At 30.4% G+C, this 23,359-nt stretch overlaps 1 protein-coding gene across 1 annotated transcript; it reads left to right on the forward strand.

The window, feature by feature from the left end:
• The first annotated feature begins 5,635 nt into the window (after window positions 1-5,635).
• LOC122271554 (uncharacterized) lies at window positions 5,636-20,930 on the forward strand. Its single transcript, XM_043053269.3, has 3 exons — window positions 5,636-5,770; window positions 7,582-7,680; window positions 20,113-20,930. Exons 1-3 carry the CDS (start codon window positions 5,768-5,770, stop codon window positions 20,680-20,682), a joined length of 672 nt encoding a protein of 223 aa, XP_042909203.2. The 5' UTR covers window positions 5,636-5,767; the 3' UTR covers window positions 20,683-20,930.
• The last annotated feature ends 2,429 nt before the right edge of the window (window positions 20,931-23,359 follow it).

Genomic DNA, 23,359 nt, shown 5'->3' on the forward strand with positions numbered 1-23,359 from the left:
AAAAGTACACAAAATAAGACATAAGAAACTCCCACAAATACGAAAAATAAAGATAAAGTTACTGAGTATTGAGTATAGTTAAGTGCGGCGAGCTCTCTGCTTATCGCTTATAGCTCTGCGTTTCGTAAAGTTACTGTTAGAGTAGCCATATCAAAATAACATATAAATTGCCAAATCATAAAGAAAACGTTAGAAATAAATCAAATGCTGACCCCTTTTTAAAAATCTTCAAAAGAATAAAACAAAAAAATTCAATGAGGAAAATAATTTTTAAAAAGGTGCTGCCATCTGGAGCATAAAATCCTAAATTTCACCGCATAGGCCTATTTATGAAGGCCGAATGTCGGCCTGCATAAATAGGCTTCAATGTCGGCCGAATATTTCGAAAGTCTTTAAAATATTTTGAATCAAAGCATCATAATTACAGTAATTAAAAGAAAAATTATTATTCTCTAATGTAATCCTGAAATTCCCAATAGCCGAAAGAATTATTATTACAAATAAATAAATATTTATTATTACAAATAAATTTAAATCCAATAATTTGAGCAATCAAAATATTTCTGAAAATCTTAAAGTAAAGGTTAGAATTAAAATGTGTTAAACTAATAACATTAAACTTAAAATCTCTTCTTTTTTCGTATAATCCGATGAAAATGTTTTGGTTATGAAGTTTGATATCTGAATTAGTCTTAACTAAATTTAGTTCTTTAGAATAAATATCTTTAATTAAATCAAAATCATTACAATCGAAAATAATTAAGTCATCAATAAATCTAAATCTAATTAATAAATTATGTAGTAAAAATTTTTGTTCATAAAAATGTAAGAAAATATTAGCTAAAGCACTTGAATAACATTTCCTCATTGAAATACCTTGAATTTGTCTATAAAAACAACTACCATTAATAAGATAATTTTCAAAAATGTTTATATTAAATAAATGTATCCAGTCATACTTATTAATGTCCTCATTAATCAAATAATTATCAAAAATTTCTAACAAATATTCCTTTAATTATTGTGTGGTAAACTCGTGAAAAGATTTTCAAAGTTCCATGGAAGAACAATATTAATATTATTGTAATTCAAATATTTAATAACATCTTGGTTGTTATTAATAATAAAATGCTTATCATTTAAAGTAATCTTATTTAAAATAATGTTTAAATAATTAAAAAAAATTATCAAAAACAGAACTATAACAGCCAGTACTGCAAGTTACAAATCTAAATTTAACCGGTGTTTTGTGGAATTTAATTGTAGGAAATAAATAAGGATAATTAATGCTATTTATTTTTAAACCTATTTTCTTTGAAAAAGCTAATATTCAATTATAAATTTCGCTTTTAGAATTATTAATTTTGACAAAAGTATTATTGTTATCGTATTCCTTACTCATTAGATGTCTAAAATCGTTTTTGCAAGTAAAGGAAAAATTAATAGAAGCTTTGTCAACAACACATATCATAAAATTATATTTTAATTCCTTAATAGGTTTAATAATATAAGAATTTAAATAAAAACCTTGGTAGTTTATATTATTGTTCAAAAAATTTAATTTAAATCATTTAAAGCACAAAATTTCCATTCACTAAATCCCTCTGTCCCTAAATGTTTTGGCAGCTAACTAATATTTTATTTTGATAGCTTTACTTCATTTTTAACTAACTGTTAGTTTTTACCCAGAAAAATGTCAAAACAATCAAGACACCACAAGTTCTTAAAAGAAAAAATATTAATTATAAGAATTATAAATCTTATTAGGTTATGGATTAAGTGTTGGTGTTAATTTCCTTTTCCGCTAAAGAAAACTGAGTAAAATTGGGCATAGTTAAATTTGTAAATGAAATTCTCTAAAGAATCGCTTTGAATTACTATTTTTTTTTAGCTTCAGCTGCAAACGGGGAAAATAATTGCGAAAACTTCTAACACACTCATACACTTCCTTAAAATATGACCAATTTTAAAACATCGTTGATTAGAATCGCTCGAATCGAATGTTCTTTGTTTCGCAAAACTCACTGGCTATTGAATCAGAGCAATTATTACGTCAATAGTTGCATTTATTGGAAAATGATGTTTCAATTTCTTAATTCTATCCTTTTCAATTCAACTTTACAATGATAAACTGTTTGTCAATAAACAAACTCTCACATTCGCTTTATCTTTTCAACTGATTACCGCATTCTGATTTCTAATGCCGTTTTATTTTATTTCTTTTTTTTAAATTGAAAAAGCGGCCATACTAAAAGATCATTATAGAGTAAAAAAGTCTTGAGAAAAAGAACGAATTATTTTTCTCTTTAAAAAAAAGGGGGCGGGGAAGGTGTGTCTTTTGTTTCAGGAAATGCCCTACTGAGTTGGTCGAAGGTCAAAGACGTCACTTTTTTGTTTTCTTGATGAATGGAATAAAGAGAGATTCCGGTTAGCGATAACGTCATCAGATATTACCTTTTTCGCTAATCCCAATATTAATGTTCCAAAGATTCTTTATAAAACTCTTTTAAATCAATGATTGTCAGATTAGATTTCATTCCAGAATTATGGGATCTATTGAATAGACATTTAGAGGGCCTATCAACAATTTTTTTTTTTTAACCTAAGAGGATGCAATATCAGTGGCGTAGTTTTGGGAAGGGTTTGGGGTATATATATATATATATATATATATATATATATATATATATATATATATATATATATATATATATATATATATATATATATATATATATATATATATATATATATATATATATATATATATATATATTCAGAAGGCGTAACCCCCCCCCCAAACATACCATGAAACTACAGCACTGTACTATATCGTAGGAGAAATGCTTCATTCTAAATCCTGTATAACCTCTACAGGTATTTTGAATATTCGAATGTAGAAAAAGTGTGTTCGGGTAAACGTAGACCAAACCACGAAGCTTTAAATGTTAAAAAAATGCTTTTAAAATATCAAAATACAAAGAATTTATGTCAGAATTACTCTCTACTGCATAATCCAAATTTATCCCACCACAATTTGATTGCATTTTAATATTTTGAAAGTACTTTTACATTATTTGAAACTTACTTTGGTTTACTGTAAGTTTAGCCGAAATTACTTTTTCTATATTTTAAATTTCAAATGACAACTGTTGGTAAAACAGAATTATGCCATGAGGCGTTTCTCTCGTTGTATTGCGTATTTTAAGTTACCTTTTTACTATTAAAGTAGGAACGTCTTGGGACAATAGAATCGACTTTTTAGGAATCTGAAAAGATTTGCTTTGAAGTTATGAAAATTATTTAGAGGCTAAAGGGTTTTGTTTCTCCCGGATCGATACCATTAGACAACCCTTTTCATTTCCGCGTGACGATAAATTTACATTTATTCAAGATATTTAAATGTTGTATTCTATTAACCGTTCTGTTAGGGTGAAATTTAAACTTAATAATTTTGCTCGATTATCATTATAACTTGATCCATAAATTGGCTTCCTTTAAGAAAAAAGTAAAAAAATGTATCTTTGGTTACTTTAAGAAGACATAAAATGTTTTTCGTCAAGGAGAGTTTTGATAATAAATAGTTATTCTTAAAAGTTGACGCACTTTTATAAAAAATATTTTTAACTCCCTCCTCCTCTAGGTCACATAAAGTCACATTTCCCCATACCCCTCCCCCTCAGTTACATATCATGCTAAGTTGCAAAAACATATACCAGCAGTTCAGAAACAAAGCACTATATTTTAAATCACTTTTCCAATTTCATGGCATAAGCATTGTATTCATTTTGATGAAAAAAATATAGAAAAAAAATTGCACATAAATATTTAATCTGCTGACTTGAAGTATTTTTATTTTAACGAAAATGCATGTTGTCATACATCTTGTTGTCACCTCTTTGCCCCTTGTCATAAACTGTATAGATATTTCACGAACCCCCTCCCTCGTTTCCAAGGATGACATCATTTACTGGTGGAAGGAAGATTAATGCCTAGTACTTCCTAGCAATTTTAAACAGTTATTTTTGATAGTTACTTTAAATACATCTGTGCCGTTAAGACACGGTTCCCAGCAGATCACCGAAGTCAAGAATCATTCGCTGCGGTCAGTGTGCGGGTGGGTGACCACTTGGATCAGTCTGCGCAGGGACCGAGGGTGTGCGGTATTGGTCCTCGTTACACTGTGCTACCGTAAAGTGCTCGACTTCGCGCGCAGGTCGTCGGGCTACCGAAGTGGAAGTGCCATCTCCTCCGCAGAGGATCAAAATTGTGATGGCATGTCTTCGGATCATCCTCCGGGATGCTTCCCAGACCGTCGCCAATAGCCCATTGTGCAGCTCTAGTACGACGTAAATTACCAACAACAACAACAATAAATGCATCTGTTCATACTGTTACGCAAAATTTATTATAAAAACAAATTTAACTTATCAAAATCTAATTATAACTTATTTACGTTTTTAAATACTGTATCAAAGAAGTTGGGATAATAAAATATAAATTGTTTAATCGTTTTGAACTAGTTGAAGGTAACTCCAATGAATGTATATTAACTATCCCTATAATCAAAATAATAAAAATTAAAATACCGTTTAAATAGGAGGCAAATATATATTTTTCAAATAAATACTTTTATTCATTTTCCTTATTCACTTTGTCGCAGAAGAATCCTAACGAATGATTTTTCTGGCTAATAAAAATATACCGATTACAAAGAAAAACAGTTTTACAAAATTATGAAGAAGAAAAAAAAACCTTTAACGTTTTCATCGAACGCGCATTTTGAAAGGGTTATTTTAAATACTTATACACTGCAGGATATTTAACGAATATTTTTCTAATAAAATTTTTGCTATTCATTAAAAATTACTCCAAAAATTTTGTTTAATTTTAATGAATATTTTTACATATAAAATGAGAAAAAGCAAGGCAAAAAAAGTGAGTATTTTTATGAAAATGTCTATATCAACATAAATATTTCAGATAGGCTTACAAAATTTGCTCAGTTATTGCATATGATAACCAAAATAATTGATACAAGTTACAAGCTTATTGATATATATTTTTGGCACAGATAGTTCTAAAAGACTCTTTTTCGTTTGTAATTTATTGCTACAAGATCACTCTAGGAAATCAGAAAATGGCCGAAATTTCGATTAACTTTTGCTATAATAACGAGATAAATTATGCTTGTAGCTGTGAGAAAAAAATTGCTACTTGTATAATCATCCTGCACTCAACTTTACTTCAAATTTAAGTGCCGTAGCTATTTGGCAAGTGGTCTAAAATTTATTTTTAAGATTTCATCGCTATAAACAAGAAACCAAAAGTTGGTAAAAACATACTAACTAAAATATAAACTTCAAACTGACCACGCACTACAAAAAGATTTCCATGTGGCGATTTATGGTATCGGTTAATAATTTTCCATTTTGCCTACATTTTTAACTTAAGAATACAAATACACTTAAGGGAAATTTTCAACTGGAAAACAAGATTTTGATTTTTCTTTTATGCCTCAGTGAAATTCAATAAATTGAGTTTGTGTTTGGTATATCGAATTTAACGTAACCAAATAATGGAATTATCTTCGATAGGGACTACTAGTGAAAAATGATTCTATATTTAAAACAATGAGAAGAGAACGAAAGAAGGACACTTCGAAGGTTTTCATTGAACTGAATAATTTCTTGAATATAAAAGCAATTTTTTGTAACTCTTTTCCAAGAATAGTATGTTTGCTTAGACAAAAGTGAAGCACTTCAAGATGGTAAGTATGATACTTTTAAAATTTTGAAAATAAGTACCTCTTAAAATGAGGAATTTTGAAAACAAGTACTTCTTTAAGTACCTGTTTTAAAAGATTAAATTACAATAAGTAAATCATTCATGAGTCCCAATGAATATAATATAGAGTGGAGGGGAAAAAATCTAAAGAAGCATATAGGCTATAGGTTAATTTTATTTTATTTTATAACCGGCGTTGAGCATCCGATTCAATTCTGGGTTCACGAATATTAGTAGCTTCATAATTTTGAACCCTACCCAGAAGACAAGTGAATTCTTGTATAAAGCAATAGGAGCAGCGATGGCTCAGGGGATAGAGCGTGCGCCTACCAATGGGGTGGACCGGTCTCCGATCCCGGCGATGGCTGGTCGATACAAATTCCGCATCCGGGTTGCACCGACTACAGTGCTAGCGTGAAATATCCTCAGTGGTAGGCGGATCATCGGTAGAGGCCCCTTGCAGTCAGGCTGACCGTGGGAGGTTCTCGTGGTCTTCCTCTCCATATAGCGCAAATGCGGATTAGCTCCGTCAAAGAGTCCTCCACGAAGGCAAATTTCTCCCAATACTCGACCCAGGAGTTCCCTTGTCTTCTGGATTGGGTTTAAAATGACAAGGTTACGGAGTTGAACATTAGTAGTCGTAAACCCATAAAATTGGGTCGGCTGTTCAACGACGGTTATAAAATTATAAAATATAAAGCAGTAGGAGGCAGGGGTAGCCTGGTTGGTAGGGCACTGGGCCCATGTCTAAGCGGTCTTGGGTTCGATCCCCGTCGGGAGAAGATGTGTAGTAATGGTGACTAATGCACGTAAACTCTGTCGAGTCTCAAAGTCCTCCATGTTCCCATAACAAATCAATACCTCTGGGGGTACTGACCCAGAAGTTTCCTTGTCTTCTGGATTGGTTCAAAATTACAAGGCTACGGAGTTGAACATTTGTAGTCATAAATCCAAAATTGTGTCGGCTGTTCAATGGCGGATATATATGAAGCAATAAGACAGATTAGAGTTCGGGGAAGATTTTTTGATAAAAATAACTCACGTTTGCGTTACATGGAAAGGAAAATACGAAAACCTCCCACTGTTGGTTAGCTTGACGCGGCAAGGGGATTCTAACCCATGCCCTGTGCGGATGTTTTACTACAGCTCTGTGGTCGGAGTGAGTCGGAATCAGAATTCATATCGACCAGCCATTAATAGGATTCGAACCAGAGTCACCTCATTGGGAGCTGTGGTCTAATCGAAAATCAGACTCTTTACAAAGTTTCGGGCTTCTTGCAATGCGCCAGACTCATTGAAAACGTCATCAATCTTTTCTAATTTGTCTAATAATATAATGCTTAGTACAATCAGCCTATACGCACTTAGACTCAATAGGAAATGAGCGAAAAATGACTTAGACTAAATTTTGCTTAAGGTTATATTTTAACATACCTTCCAATAAGGTTATTTACAATAGGCTTTCATTACTCTGGCCTTATTGTGAACAGTGTGAAATAATTTCTAATTAGCCTAAAAAGTTTGTGAGCTCACTATAATAAGCCTAAAAAGCCGATTAAAATAATAATGGAGGCTTTTCTCTACATCCGAGCAAAATGACGGTGATTATTTTCAAGGTTATTCAATTTGTTTTAATTGCTTAAATTAAAATGTTATCGTAATTTTTGGAAGAATGACAAAAATAAATTAATAAACAACGCTGATAATTACTCTGGCAACGCAACTGTTTGGTCAAATATCAGTTACATTCATTTTGATTTCTGCTTAAATGGGTGTGCGTTTTTTATTCTTCAGATATTCAGGTTGACTGTCTGTACTTTTCTCTGTCTTTATCAAGCAATCAATGCCCAACAACAGATTTCAGGCTTCAGCGATCAATACAGAAGTGAAAGTGTAAGTATTTATTCGAAGTTTTAGCAATTGTTTCCCTTTTACTTTATAAAAAGTGATATTCAGTTGAAGGAAATAATATAATATAATATAATATAATATAATATAATATAATATAATATAATATAATATAATATAATATAATATAATATAATATAATATAATATAATATAATATAATATAATATAATATAATATAATATAATATAATATAATATAATATAATATAATATAATATAATATAATATAATATAATATAATATAATATAATATAATCATAGCCCAATGTGGGCCAATGACTTCCTCTGACGATTTCTCCATAAAGACTTCCGATTTATCTTTGATCTCCAATTCTTTTCTTTAATTGCAAGAAAATCAGACTCCATCGAGTCAGCCCATCTCAACAGCGGCCTTCCCCGCTTTCTTGTTCCAGTGGGTTTAAAAAGCAGCATCCTTTTTATTGTATTGTCATCACGCATTCGATACACGTGGGCCATCCAATTCATTCTATTTATTAAGTATTTAGTAATATCGGGTTGTTTATAAATCTTGTGCGGTTCAAAGTTGAATCTCCTTCTCCTGTTATTATTTTCATTTACACCACCAAGTATACTCCGCAAAATCTTTCTCTCAAATACTGTGATACAATTTCGAATGTTTTGCCTCTCTATAGAGTCAAGGCTTTGCTGTAAGAACAGATGGAACAATACATAGATAAAATATTATATAATACAATAATAATGTATATAAAAGACATCATTGTCACCGACGATATGAAAAATTAGTTGAAAATAAACGGTAAAAGTTAGAATGTAAAATTTGATATTCTCTTCGAGCCGGACAGGTAGCCGAGTGGTTAGCATGCTTGATTGCAAGGCCAATGGCTGCGGGTTTGAATCCCGCTCAAGGCATGGAATTTTCTCTGTGTGTTGTCCTGCTTTGTGTGAATGTGGACTACCCTGTTCAAAACGGAAGGCATGAAAGCTCAGTGCTTACAGTTATTATAAAATAATCTTGCTTTCTCGACAATAAAACTCTGTTAGCAGACATATTAAATGGATTTTAAATTAAATTTAACTTCTTATCAGCTTTCAGGAAAGCTTACCTTAAATTCACTTTCTGATGCGTCTGCAGTACAAATTAAGCGTAATCTGATTGACAACATATCCCTTTGAAACTATGCAGTTACCTCTGCAGCTTCCCCCTCGTTAACCACTGACGTAAATTGTCGCGAAACAACGGATTCTTTCAAAGCTAATGGATCACTTGAGTTGAGAAGCATATCGGACTGCTTCATTGCAAGTTATTAGTTTCTCACCTCAACCCTTTACTGCATTCTTACCTTTATTGATGACCTGGACTGTATGGTAACCGTTTTAACATAATTGGTACTGCAATATATATGTTAGTGTGAATAATCGAAATGGGTGATTGCTGACTTTCACCGGTGAATGTTGACAATCACATAGTCGCTTTTGTAAATGTCCGAAATATATATTAGGTCTAGTTGAGTGCCACTGACCGGTATACATTTGCCCGGTATGTCCTGCTTCAATGTTTCTTAATGCTCAGTACGCTCCTCCTGACACTGATGTTTCTCCTAATCTATCCTCAGCAGATATTAAAATATCGAATCAATATAATAATAGCAACGAATAAATTAATATCGAATTGGATATAGCAAATATTTCGGACATTCACCAAAGTGACTATGTGATTGTTGACATTCACTGGTGAAAGTCGACATTCTCTTGATTTCGGTCATTCACTGTAACATCTACATACTTTGACTTTACGTTAAAATGAAATATTCAATATGTTGTTCTGAAAGTTCTAAAGCAAGAGGGGATTTTCTGCACTTGTTTTTGTGAGATGTTTAAACATATATGTTAACATATTAGAATTCATCGGATATAGGTCAAAATCAACAACCACCACCGTCCACAGGGCGACTAAATATAAGAAACGGCGTTTAAAATTTTGTTAATTAATTTCCCTCCTATCGCCATTTTTTCGCCAAAAAGCTCAAAACACGAGCTTTTAATTTCTCATGTTATTTATTACAGAGGGAAAATGTAATCATACCTGGAACGTTCAAATTTTCTTATACTGTTCCAAAATTTCAAAGAACTGAATTTTGTTATCCAAAATTTCCTTCAAGCTAATTTCACATTACTTTTTTTTTAATTTATAGCCAATAATATTTAAAAGTAATGAAATATAATTTCGTTATTATATGATTACAATTTATTCAGATTTATTTCGTAACAACAACATTTTATATTTGTTATAAATTTTATGTTTCACTCACTTTTTTTCAATAACATGAACACTAAATTTTATTTAACGAACGTTACATTAAATAGGAAAGTTCAGGAAAATTTTTCTTCGTTTTAGAAATGAACCCTCCAGTAGTGTTTACAATACTTTGAGAAATGTTTTACATTAATAATAATCGTATCAGTTAAGAAGTTTCAATTTTTGAAAGAGAAGCAAATGGCCACATGTTTTTAAAAGTGCTACTATTGGCCAACAAAAAATTGCACTATACTGCCGTAAAGTCTAGCTTAACATGTCAAGCACTAAGCAACATAAGGAGAAATGCTCAATGTCCTGAATAAAAAAGGATTTTAAGGTGTTTAATCGAAAAATAATTTTTCCTTCAATGCCTTATTATTTAATTTAAGTGTATTGGTGGGACGGGATAGCCTGGCTGGTAGGATGTTGGACTCACGTCCCTGTGAACGGAAGTTCGAATCCAGCCATCCGATGACTCCCAGAGTAGTAAATGGTGACTGGTGCATGTCTGTCGGATCACAAAGTCCTCCATGTTGCCATAACAAATCCTACCTCTGGGGTACTGGATTGTAGATTGATCGTTCTCTGGTTCAGGTCAAAATTACGATCTGTGGATGAATGAATGGACCCTTCCTATAAACGGATGCGGTAGAAGCCTAATTCTTGGCCATAGATGGCGCCACTAGAAAACAAAAACAATCGCATCCCCTATGCCTTAATGGCTTACGACAATAACAACAAGTGTATTGATCAGTCTCAATTTTCTATATGCATTTATAAATATTTTACATTATTTGTAGCAATTGGATATTCTTCAGAATACTTTTAATAAAGTAAAATTTTGAACATTAATAAGTACAAATTTGAAAATGTCATTATAATTTTACCCATTACTACAGAATTTTACTAACTCACATAATGACCCTGATGAAAAGGAGTCTATCACCCATGTTCTGTCTACAACTGAAGATATCTCTATGCTACCTTTTGATTGGTGTGAAAACTACTATTGACCAGATTCGGACCTGGGTTATTTCATTGAATAATGAGCACTGTATCCCATAAACCATTCCGTATTTTTTCCTTCGCAATTTGCTTTAGCTTCGTTAGGCTTTGAAATTCCGTTTAGCTTTAAACCATACTATTGGTACTTTAAACCATAACATGGTGCAAACTTAATAAAATGTCAAATTTATCCTTATTCAATTCATATTCTACCATAAACATCCTTCATATCATGCAAAAAACCAAAACCGTTATTTCTGATTCCCTGGAAAACATCAATTACTAAAAACACGATGCTTAAGATTAAGATAATTAAACTAATAAGTTTCCTCCAAAACTATGATAGCCTACCGAAACCATAAAAAATAAAAAATAAGAAAGAATAAAAGAAGAGAGAGAAAAGAAAAGGAAAAAAATGCAGCAAATACTCCCACTATTATTATTCTATCAATCTATTCTAATTCCATAGACTTAAATTATTTCTGCCTAACTTGCACTCTCTTGCCCATATCTTTTTGACCACAGCTCTACTTACTGATAAATGGTTTACACGTATCATAGGTGCAGTGCTGTGTGTTGGTGGTGTGTGTAACATAAGACCGGGTAACTGAGTTGTAAGAATGGGTTATATAAGATTTGTGGAGGGATGTAGTTATTGACAACCTTTATCTATGAACCATAGAATAGAGTTAACCATAGAATAGAGTTAACATGTCTTTTATACTAGTGAATTAGGAATTTTGTAGTGGTAGACACACTACAGTACTTCCTCGCCAGAATTGAATTATATCTGTTATAGAATTCAATACATGGATACTACTAGTTGATTCAATGCTGTTTTGTGAGAAGCCGGGAGAGCTGTATTAAAGTCACCGTTCTTTTGAATGCTGATTTTGAGAGCTGTATTAAGTTCGAGGTCGTGGTCGCTCCTGTGTTACCTTTAGCAGTCAAGTGAATACGTTGCGTGTGATCGAGACTGAGTAGCAACAACGCGAGGAGGTGGATAATGACGCAGTCACGTGTACCAAGTCAACTGTTCAATATGGACCATCCATCGAAGTAGGCGTGTACAGATAGAGGTGGCACTTTCTGCCGAGGAAGACGTGTTCACATCACGTCCGAAGGTCACCAATGTGGGGCGAAGAGTAATCAACAACGTCAACCTTCATCTATGAAAAGGTACGCCACCATAGAATCGAGTTCGCATGCCTTATATACTAGTGAATTGGAATTTTGTAGTGGTACAGTCCGCAAAAAAAAAAACGAATCACCCTGAATAACTTTCGTTCTAATGATCGGATTTTCACGAACTAAGTGTCAATCTTAATGGTTCTTGGGGGTGACCTCAAATATGCTAATTAATTAGTGCTAACTATTAATTAAGTTACGAAATCAGACACAAAAACGTACTTTCTCTGAATAAACATATATTTTTTTTTACATATTTGGAATCTAGACACTTGAATTAGGGGGGGTAGACAAAATTTCAAAAAAATTGGGTGGTAAATTGGGTAGCAATAAATGTTTATATATTTGGCGATAGTCCAGAAAACCGCCAAAAAAAGTCGCCTGCGCAAATGAATATTTTAAGATAACCCATTGACTAATTCAAAAGAGGAGTGCTTAATTTTACTAGGTTGCTACGCAACCATACTATGACTGTAAAAATATTGAAATAATGTTTTGTGATTGCTCAGAGAGGTTTAATTCATTGTTAATAGAAAATCTCTCGAAGTTTCTAGGCAATAGACAATTTTTAAGCTGATTTCTGTCTAAAAAGCAAAAAAAAATTATTTTAATGTCCTTTGAAAAGAAAATTTGAATCGATTTATAAATTATTTATGATTTTCTAAGTTTTTAGAATTTAAATACATGAACTTTTTATCTGATATTGTTTAGATTATGCTGTTTTGGTAAATTTATTCGAGTATTTCATACTAAAATCAAATTAACATAACTTATTACAGCTATATACAAAATTTTAGGGATAATCATTTTTACAGCTTTAACCCCTTGGGGACAGTGATTCATGAAAGCATTCGTACAAAATCAGAATCAGGATGTAAATAAATAAAAAACGGTAGCTTAAATGCAGGCGTTGCTAATTTCACGGACTTACTCTGCCTTGAATTTAATTATTGTTAGTTTAATCATATATATAATCAATGCTAGTTCAAAGTATAACTAAATAATTTTATTTTGAACTAAGTAATGGTGAATTAAATAAATCAAACAATTATAACCCCTCCCACAAATAAACTGCTAAAGAATTACTTTGTTTACCAGTTTCATCTTTTTACCCTGATTGATACGCTTTTATGATGGCACGTATTTGTGACAGTCAGCGCGAAAGGGTTAATCGAGTCTTCTAGGCAAGAAAGTTTGAAGATGAAAAAAAGTGCTTGAAAAATAAAATGTAGATTGTATAGTAATTCTAATGCACATTCACAAGGTTTTCTGTAATTTACGATATTTCTTTTTTCTATAACTCAAGGAATTGCTGAATGTTTAGTGGCATTTTAAAGACATTGAAATATGTTATGTTTATGAATAAGATATTGAAATAATATGTTGCATATTGTATGATTCGTTGTTTATAAAATCGCTTCATTCTGATAGATATTTAGGTTACATGGTTTTCTTTGGATAAAGATGATTAGCAAATTGCATCCTCGTGTTCCGATGCATTCTGAAACTTAAGTTCGCAAATTCACCATACAATGTCGCACAGCATATTCTTCAATTACGATAAGCTACATTTACCACCAAATACTGCTACTATGATTATTTATGTTTTCTTATATATATCTGATACTCTCCTTTTAAACAGAGCTAGTAAGATCCTTAAGATACTGAAAAACTTAAAAGATAAAATATTTAATTTCATTAACTCAAAATTTTAATTTTTAAGTTAAATATAACTTTTACAATATTGATGCTCTTACGTTTTTAAAGACCACATGAATCCTGTTAAATATTAAAATGCATATGTTTACTTTAACGAGTGTAAAATCCTTATCAAAATAATGATCAAGACCCAAATGTAAAACCGTATAATTGACGATACAAACTCAACTGACTTCGAAACGTATGAAGAGGGAAGTAAAAGTCGACATGCTTTGAGCGTTCAAATATAATCGCCCATTCTCAAGACTTGTCAGGCTTGAATAAGTTGTGACTTTCATTATTGGACGCTCAAAACATGTCTACTTTTATTATCATCCATTATTATTTTAAATCAATGAAATTTTTATACTTTCGATTCAGTTTCTTGGGATTATCCATTTAGTTACACAACATATTAAATTATTTCACTCGATATTAAAATAAGTTTTGAAAAGGTATTTTTTATATATATCGATGCCAAAGTTTATTCTACATATATTTTAGGATATACTTTCGGAGTATTTTGATCGAGTTTATTTTTACAGCCTTATTTGCTTAAATTATTAAATAATTTGCTTAAAATAAATTATTCAAGCTACATGATTTAATGCATTTATATTATAATAGTAAACGGGGCTTCCATCGCATATTCTTAACTTTAATACCGCTATCATTAAATAAATGGAATAAGCTTAGATAAATAATAAAAGCTAATTTTTTCCTCGTTTCAATTTCAAACGAATAATATGTTTCGATCAAACAGATTTCATTCTGGAAATAGCGAAATTATTGAGTAGGTCCCTTGGAGCAATATCACTCTTATCCTCTTTTGACGAAATATGGGAAAAATTAGTTTTCACAGTTTCTGTAAAAAGTATGTTCGCCTTCTTGCCACGTTTTTTTATTTATTTTTATTAAAATGAGTTCGGAAATTGCGTATTTCTTATAGCATTTTTTTAAAATCAGATGACTCTAAAATTGGCACGGCTTCGGAATCTTCTTACAAATTTCAATTTTTAGTATTTCCTGCTTAACGAAATAAGGCATTTTCCTGATAACAAATTATACTACAATAATATCTTGGGAATCGTGCTAAGGTAAAAAATTAAACAAAATAGTTTAGTATATTATCAGGAAAAAAATCTACTTGGTATCATAAAGAAAGAGTAAAATATATAATGAAATAATAAGTGAATCACTCGTGGTCAGATAATTAAAAATTTAATTTCACAACTAAGATGTTAGAACGACATTTAAGATACTGAGATATTTTAAGACACTTAAAAATTTTGGCTACGAATTCGACAGCTTTTTATGTTCGGTATCTTTATACTCTTTGTAGTGACTTAAAATACATCAACGCTATTTTAGATAATCTATGTTGAAGTCACGAGAAACAAAAGAAAGACAATCAATAATTTATACTCTTTTTTCAACAAAAAAAATAGTATGCTTAGTAAATAATCAGCTGTTTTGCATGAAATAATTTTAAGCAGCGGAATGTTTTTAATTTCTTTACAAGATTTTATTCTTAGCTAGCAGACAATAATTCTTTTCAAGAAAACTTGACTATAATTTAGAAAGGAACTTTACTTTAAAGAAAACCTAAATTAAAGAACTGAAAAAATTGATTAGTATATTAATGAAGAAATAATAAACGTAAAAGGGTAAAGAATAAGATTCTTAAAAATGTCAAAATTTACTTAAATAATAGGCAAAATAGTTCTGCGAAACACTTGTGAAACACTTCCGAAAATTTCTTTTAAGATTAAGACGATATAGGGTAAACCAACCAGTGATGGAACACACCCCAGTGAAGGAACATTTCATAGATATTTTTTAGAAATAAGATTTTAAACGTTTTAATTTAGATTGATTGGTAACAGTAGCTTACTACCTAACAATAGGAAGTCATCTAACAATGCATTGAGTTACCTGGTCTTAGAGTCTTCTCTGGAAAAAGTTTTGAATTTGTTAGTATCTGGTCAACGCCTTGTTTCTTTGACACAATTATAAGGTCAGTGGTGGTAGTTATCCGTTTAAAGTACAATTAATTGCGTATAATAATGCTTTTTTTCTCATTGTGAAAAATAGAATTCAAAATATGGTTATTGAAGTTACGTTGTATTTATTTCAAGCATCATAACATAAGCAAGTACTGAGATTAGGGGTTGCTTATTAACTGGATTACCAAACGATGAAAAACCAATGAATAAACAATAGTGTTCCTTTACTGTGATTTTTTCAAGTTAATGAAAATAAAATAAAAGTTTTAATTTTCCTGTACTTTTAGTCATATTATACATCAAAATTATGTTAAAAGTACAAAAAACAACTTCTAACCAGTGAAGGAACAGGCATGTTTCTTCACTGGGAATAGATTTCCCAGTGAATGAACAGTATGTGTGAAATATGATTTTACAAGGATAATTAGTAGTTCTGTGATATAGAGGACACCTTAAATTCAGTTAAATGTTGTATGAATAGTTCCTATAACAATTTCATTTCAAAATGCAAATTTAATTGCTAATTTTATTTAAAGAATTATAATAATAATTTGTTAATTATTTATCGTTATAAATATAGTGATTAGTTATTACATCATACCTTAGACACCTTAATAAGCCATGTTCACTGACTAAATATAATAATAAAAGCTTGAATAGAAAATTTCTTTGCAGGCCTTTGTGCTAATAATTAGCTAAGTTATTATCTTATTGCGGTCTTTAACGTCCAGACAGGAACTGGTAGGAAAAATCCATTTAAAGACTATCATCCAGGTGAAAAATGGGTGAAGTTTTTTTTAAGGCGACATCCACCGATAACTCAGTGCAATGCGAAGATAATTTCAAAAGGCAAAACTTCCCTTAGAGAATAATATTCGAAATACTGGTTTTAAGAACTTTAGATGAAGTAGCCTGGCACCCTTTTAGAAAAAGATTGCATTTACAATGCGAACGAAACAAGAGTTGAATACTGCCCTTAAACGGGAAAAATCCTTGGCTCTAAAAATTATAAGGATTTATATTCTTAAGTACTTAGGAAAGAAAAAGTACCTCGATTGGTAATTTTTCCTTACTGAAGAATTCTTTGAGATATTACAGAATCAGTCCCTGCTATATATTTCATTGGAAAAAGCGATTCATGAAATGAAACAATGACCGCAGCAACATTTTATAAATATATTGCAAATGTTTCTACCCACGCCTAATTAAAAATGCTATCAAATTCCCTATTTTGCTCCTTTTGGATAGGTATAAATCTCATATTAATTTGAAACTGAGCAAGTTATGTTCATCAAAACAAATTTTCTACTAGTTTAGTTATCTACCCAATTCAGGGAAATCTCCCGTTAGATCTTAAAAGAATTGTAAAGCAATATGTCGAGAAAATTTTACATACAATTTTAAATAAGATTTTGAGGCATCCACTGATGAAGTTAAAATGCTTTTATGAAATGCGATATTTTTCCATTCGATGTAAAAAACGTTGACTTTAAAAAATGCATGCAAAACAGACACCAAGAGTTAATGAGCAAGACAACTTATCAACAAAATACATGCTTCGAGAGTTACGATGCACTATTTCTTCAGAAGCTTGAGAGGGAAATCTCACAAGTTATGTTGCTAATTTTTAAAGGAACATTGACGACAGAAAAGTTTAATCTCCCAAATATCCAATATCCTGTGCTTTTCTCAATATTGAAGAATTTATTTAAAAAAGAACATTTGGTTAATCAAATTTTGGCACTGAAGCTGATACAACTAACATTGCTAATGAAAGTATCTTGAAAACTTATTTTGATATAAGTCCTCTTGAGGCATTGCTAGTTGCAAAAACAATTGGTTCCATAAGTAAATGGTAAGTACTGCTGAAGACCCACTAGATATAAGTCAATGAGAGATGGATTTTACTCAAACTTCGAAACTCCTTTTTCTCATTTATTATCCAGTGAGGAATTCTAGAAATGGTATTGGAAAATCAAAAGAAATTTCGAAGATACATTTACATTGGCCAAAAATTTGGAAAAAAGAGGAGGGTTAAATCAAAAGAAAAAAATTACTTTTTTGCATTAACTTCAGAAAAAGAACGAAAATTTAAAGAGATTGAAAGAGCTGAAAAAAAAGTTAAAGCAGAAAATATGACGAAGAGAAAAAAAATACTTAAAAAGATTAAAAAATAGCTTAAAAAATGTAACCACCAAACCCACCAAAATAAACCACCAAAAATAATAAACCACCAAAAGAGTAAACAAAACAGTGATCTAATTGTAATAATAAAAAAAGCATCATCGGATTACGCAATGATAAACATTCATAATTTAGAACGGACTATTAAACTGTGAGAAAAAAAAATGAAAAACATTTTTTTTAAAAATTATGTATTCAAACATATTTTACTTTCCATTCCATGACGGAAAAAAAAGTAACATTTTCTGCGTTAACTGTGGTTATATGCTGTAATTCCGAGAAAAATCTTGTTTTTAGACATTTGTGTGGCCAATGGATTCCTAACGAGCATCAAACATTTTCTAAATTAAGTGTTCATTCACTGGAAAATTTAGTGTTTATTCACTGGTAAGAACTGTTCCTTCACTTGGTTATTTTACTACTTATTGGTTATCTTACTACTTATTATTTAAACCACCAAAAGCCTAAAACAATATTTTGTGAGTTATCTAATTTTTTTTTACATAATTTGTATTTAATAACAAATATGTCGACACCATCATTTAGCTAAAATTACAAATTTTGAAATTTTTTCTTAAAGGCAAGCTAAGCTTAAGTGTTCTTTCATTCGTTAATTTACTCTATAAGATGTTGAGAAATTTGCGATGTTGTGAGAGATACTTAGAAAAGTTGACTACGTATTTTTATTAATATTTATAAAATATATATTCAAGAAATTCATAAACATATTATTCCAAATCTATGCATACGTATGTATATTATTGAAATTGTATCAGTTATTGAAAAACAAAATCAGAAAATAAAAAATAATCACATTAAATAAGCACAATTTGGTGTATAATCATATTCTATCAGAAGATCATATCATATCCTATTTTATAAAACTAGACATTCCTTGAATAAAGTGTTTTTTATTCAAAATGTTTTATTCAAATTTCTTTACTAAATTGTAAATAAATTATTAAGCGACTAAAAAGGAAACGTTGTATTTTATAGTTAGAAATCAATAAAAATTAAAAGATTAGCAAACGATTATTAGCGAAAAAAATATGAATGAAATTTTACACTACGCGCGCGAAGTCAAGTTTCTCGCAAGTTTATCACATTTTAATATTAATCGCCCCATTTAATCATTTCTTTATTGTCGCCAAATTATTTTTTTAAAAATAATTAATTTTCATTTTTCTCAGCTTCTAATATATAAAAACAGTTGAAACTTTTGATTCTTCAATTGAAATATATGTAGATTAATATGGTATAAAAAAATTCATACCTTATAATTTAAAATTTTTTCATCCTCTCTTTAATTAAATAATAAAAAATAATTAATAATCATTAAAAATTATTTTTTTCATGAAATTATCTTTGGGTAAATGAGTTTTATGAGTGGGTGCAATTTTATTTAAATTGCTTTATTAGTTTTGAAAATATGACAAAAAACGTAAAAAGTTAAATTATCATTAAGGGGTACGAACTTTGGATCGCTCTCCTGACCAAACTATGGGGACCACTTTTCCCAGATTGCGGCTACCCCCTATATTCTGAAGGTTAAGAATCCAAATATGTAAAAAAAAATGTATGTTTATTCAGAGAAAGTGCGTTTTTGTGTCTGATTTCGTAACTTAATTAATAGTTAGCACTAATTAATTAGCATATTTGAGGTCACCCCCAGGAACCATTAAGATTGACACTTAGTTCGTGAAAATCCGATCATTAGAACGAAAGTTATTCAGGGTGATTCGTTTTTTTTTTTGCGGACTGTACACACGCTACAAGGTTGCAAAAAACTTGAATAATATTATGATTATGCACTCGTTTTTATCAACAACAACAAAAATTTCAGGGGGGAGGAGTTTTCCACGCACAACTTTATGCGTTGAAATTCTTCCTTATTTTAACTGTTTTACATTAAAATAAGGAAGCTATTTCGGCTGTCCTTATTTTAATGCAAAACTGCATTAAAATAAGGAAGCTTCCTTTTGCTATTTCGGAAATCCTTTTCCTTTTATTTAGAAATAACACTGATTGCTCTATTCTAAAATTTTTATTTCCCAAAGAATTTAGGAGATTATGCCTTTGGTTACAACGAAGACCACTCATCTGGCGGATCTTTTAGAAGAGAAACTGGAGACAGGCATGGGAATAAAGTTGGATCCTATGGTCTTCGCATAGGCGATGGCCGAATGAGGGTGGTCAACTACATTGCCGACAGCGACGGCTACCGAGTCAATGTCATCAGCAACGAACCCGGTCTTTCTCAGCAAGAACCCAACAGATTTATGGAAATTGCCAAAAAAAATTTCCACAGTATTTTCGTCCCGGGATTCATGAACTCGGCTCAAGCTCCTCACGTCACTTTCGTTCCGGAGAGTAACCATTTTAATGAAAATGTTCTAAGCAAAGATGGATTTGAACGTGAAAGTGAAGCTTTCATGAACCAAAACTCAGTAGATGGTAGCGAACAGTTGGAAAATCAACATTTGGATGATGGTAGAAATTTTGAACAGCATGAAAATTTTGTAAGTGATGTTACTGATAAAACTTTGCAAGTCGAGCCTCCATTTCTGCCACTTGATGACCACACAGTCATGGAAGCAGGAAAAGAGTCAGTTAACTCAAGAAAATAACTCACTCATGCACATAATCTGCATTACCTGTCTCGAAATTGAAAATAAATTTTAATAAATTATTTATCTAACTTGACTTATTATTTGTTTGAAAATTGATTTTAAAAAAATTGGGCCATTGTAATTTTATATTATTTGTTTTTCCAATTAAACTTGTTACTGAATTAATAAATGATATGATTATATTTCTGTAATAAATGAAAAATACACTAATAATATATATGTAACATAAAAAGCTTCTATTCATCTTTTTATGTTATTCCTATTCTGTAAATCCCTTTCTTAATTTATTATTCGAAACAAAACGCCTTCTCACACTTTGAAATTCACATCATGTTTTCTAATCTATTTTTGGTTCAAGTATGCAATAATTAGCAGCTTGACTTTTTTCCCTTTAACTAATTCGTGGGAAAGACTATTTCCCTAGCCCCTATTTAATAGATCAATTACTATTACTAAGATGAAGCATATACTGATTTACTTTTACACGATTTTCCCTAACTTTTATTGAGGAGCACAACGATTTTGTGTCACTCAAATGTTAGCTGTTTAAAAAAATGTTTCAATAAATAATATTTACGTAAAACCTGCTTATTTCTACTACTCATGTATATATATATATATATATATATATATATATATATATATATATATATATATATATATATATATATATATATATATATATATATATATATATATATATATATATATATATATATATATATATATATATATATATATATATATATATATATATATATATATATATATATATATATATATATATATATATATATATATATATATATTAGAAAAATAATCAAAACAGTTGATGGAAAAACGTAAAGATTCTTATCGGGACTCACTCAAATACGACAGGGAAGGACACAATCCAAAATGAACAATAATTATTCGAAGAAAAAAATTATAAAAACGCTCTTTATAATGCTTCTGTGCCTCTAAAAAAAAGGAAAGGAATTTTAATTGAGTTTAACACGTAAGAAGAAAAGCAGAAAACAAACTTACAGATATTAAATAAATTAAAATAAACATGTGTTAAAATTAAATATACCAATCTAACAATTAACAAAAATTGTTGAGAAGAGAAAATAAACATTTGCTATAATTAAATGTACTATTAACAGTTAACAAAAACTGTCGAAATTTCTATTACTTTCCGGAAAACAATTAAACAGACATATAATGGGAGGGGGGGGGGAAGAATATGCTGCATTTTTAAAAATTCTTTTTAATATGTACTGCTGAAATATCATGTTTTGGTAAAAAAAATAAAGTCTGATTTGAAGACGTTCCTTGGTTACTTTTCGAAAAATGTGGGCATTTTCTGAAAATTTGACGCCCATGTTTTAACATGAAACCAGTTTTAAGAGATTCGCTCTTTTCAAAAAATATAGAAAAAATTCTCAAAGTGTCCGCTCTATTGCATCTTTAATATGGATTGTGAAAATATCATGTTTTGGTTTTTAAAAAAAATCTAATTTAAGGAAATTCTTTGAGCACATTTGACAAATATGGGCATTTTCAGAAAATTTGACGCACATATTTTAACATGAAATCAATTTTAATAGATTCGCTCTTTTCAAAAAATTTAAAAAAATTCACAAAGTGTCCGCTCTACTTCCTCTTTAATATGGACTGTGGAAATATGTTGTTTTGAAAAATTAAATCTCATTTAAAAACAATCTTTGATTACTTTTCACCTAATATGGTCATTTTCTAAAAATTTAGCACACATATTTCAGCATGAAACCAGTTTTAACAGATTCGCTCTTTTCAAAAAATTAAAAAAAATTACAAAGTGTCTGCTCTATTGCTTTTTTTATATGTACTGCTGAAGTATCATGTTTTGGTAAAAACAAAATGTCATTCAAAGACATTCTTCGAGCACTTTTGGGTTAATATGGGCATTTTCAGAAAATTTGTCGCACATATTTTAACATGAAACCAGTTTTAAGAGATTCGCTCATTTCAAAAAATTTCAAAAAATTCACAAAGTGTCCGCTCTATTGCTTCTTTAACATGGACTGTGGAAATATCATGTTGTTTTGAAGGAAAAATCTCATTTAAAAACATTCTTTCAGCATATTTGGACAAATGTGGGCATTTTCAGAAAATTTGGCGCACATATTTTAACATGAAGCCAGATTTAAGAGAATCGCTCTTTTCAAAAAATTTCAAAAAAATCACAAAGTGTCCGCTCTATTGCTTCTTTTACTTGGACTGTGGAAATATCATGTTGTTTTGATGGAAAAATCACATTTAAAGACATTCTTTGAGCATATTAGGACAAATGTGGGCATTTTCAGAAAATTTGACGCACATATTTTAACATGAAGCCAGTTTTAATAGAATCGCTCTTTTCAAAAAATTTCAAAAAATTCACAAAGTGTCCGCTCTATTGCTTCTTTTACTTGGACTGTGGAAATATCACGTTGTTTTGATGGAAAAATCACATTTAAAGACATTCTTTGAGCATATTAGGACAAATGTGGGCATTTTCAGAAAATTTGACGCACATATTTTAACATGAAGCCAGTTTTAAGAGAATCGCTCTTTTCAAAAAATTTCAAAAAATTCACAAAGTGTCCGCTCTATTGCTTCTTTCACTTGGACTGTGGAAATATCATGTTGTTTTGATGGAAAAATCACATTT

Source organism: Parasteatoda tepidariorum, chromosome 2 (genome assembly GCF_982258835.1).
Source record: "Parasteatoda tepidariorum strain Cologne lab strain chromosome 2, Ptep-v5.0, whole genome shotgun sequence".
Classification (NCBI taxonomy): Eukaryota; Metazoa; Arthropoda; class Arachnida; order Araneae; family Theridiidae; genus Parasteatoda; species Parasteatoda tepidariorum.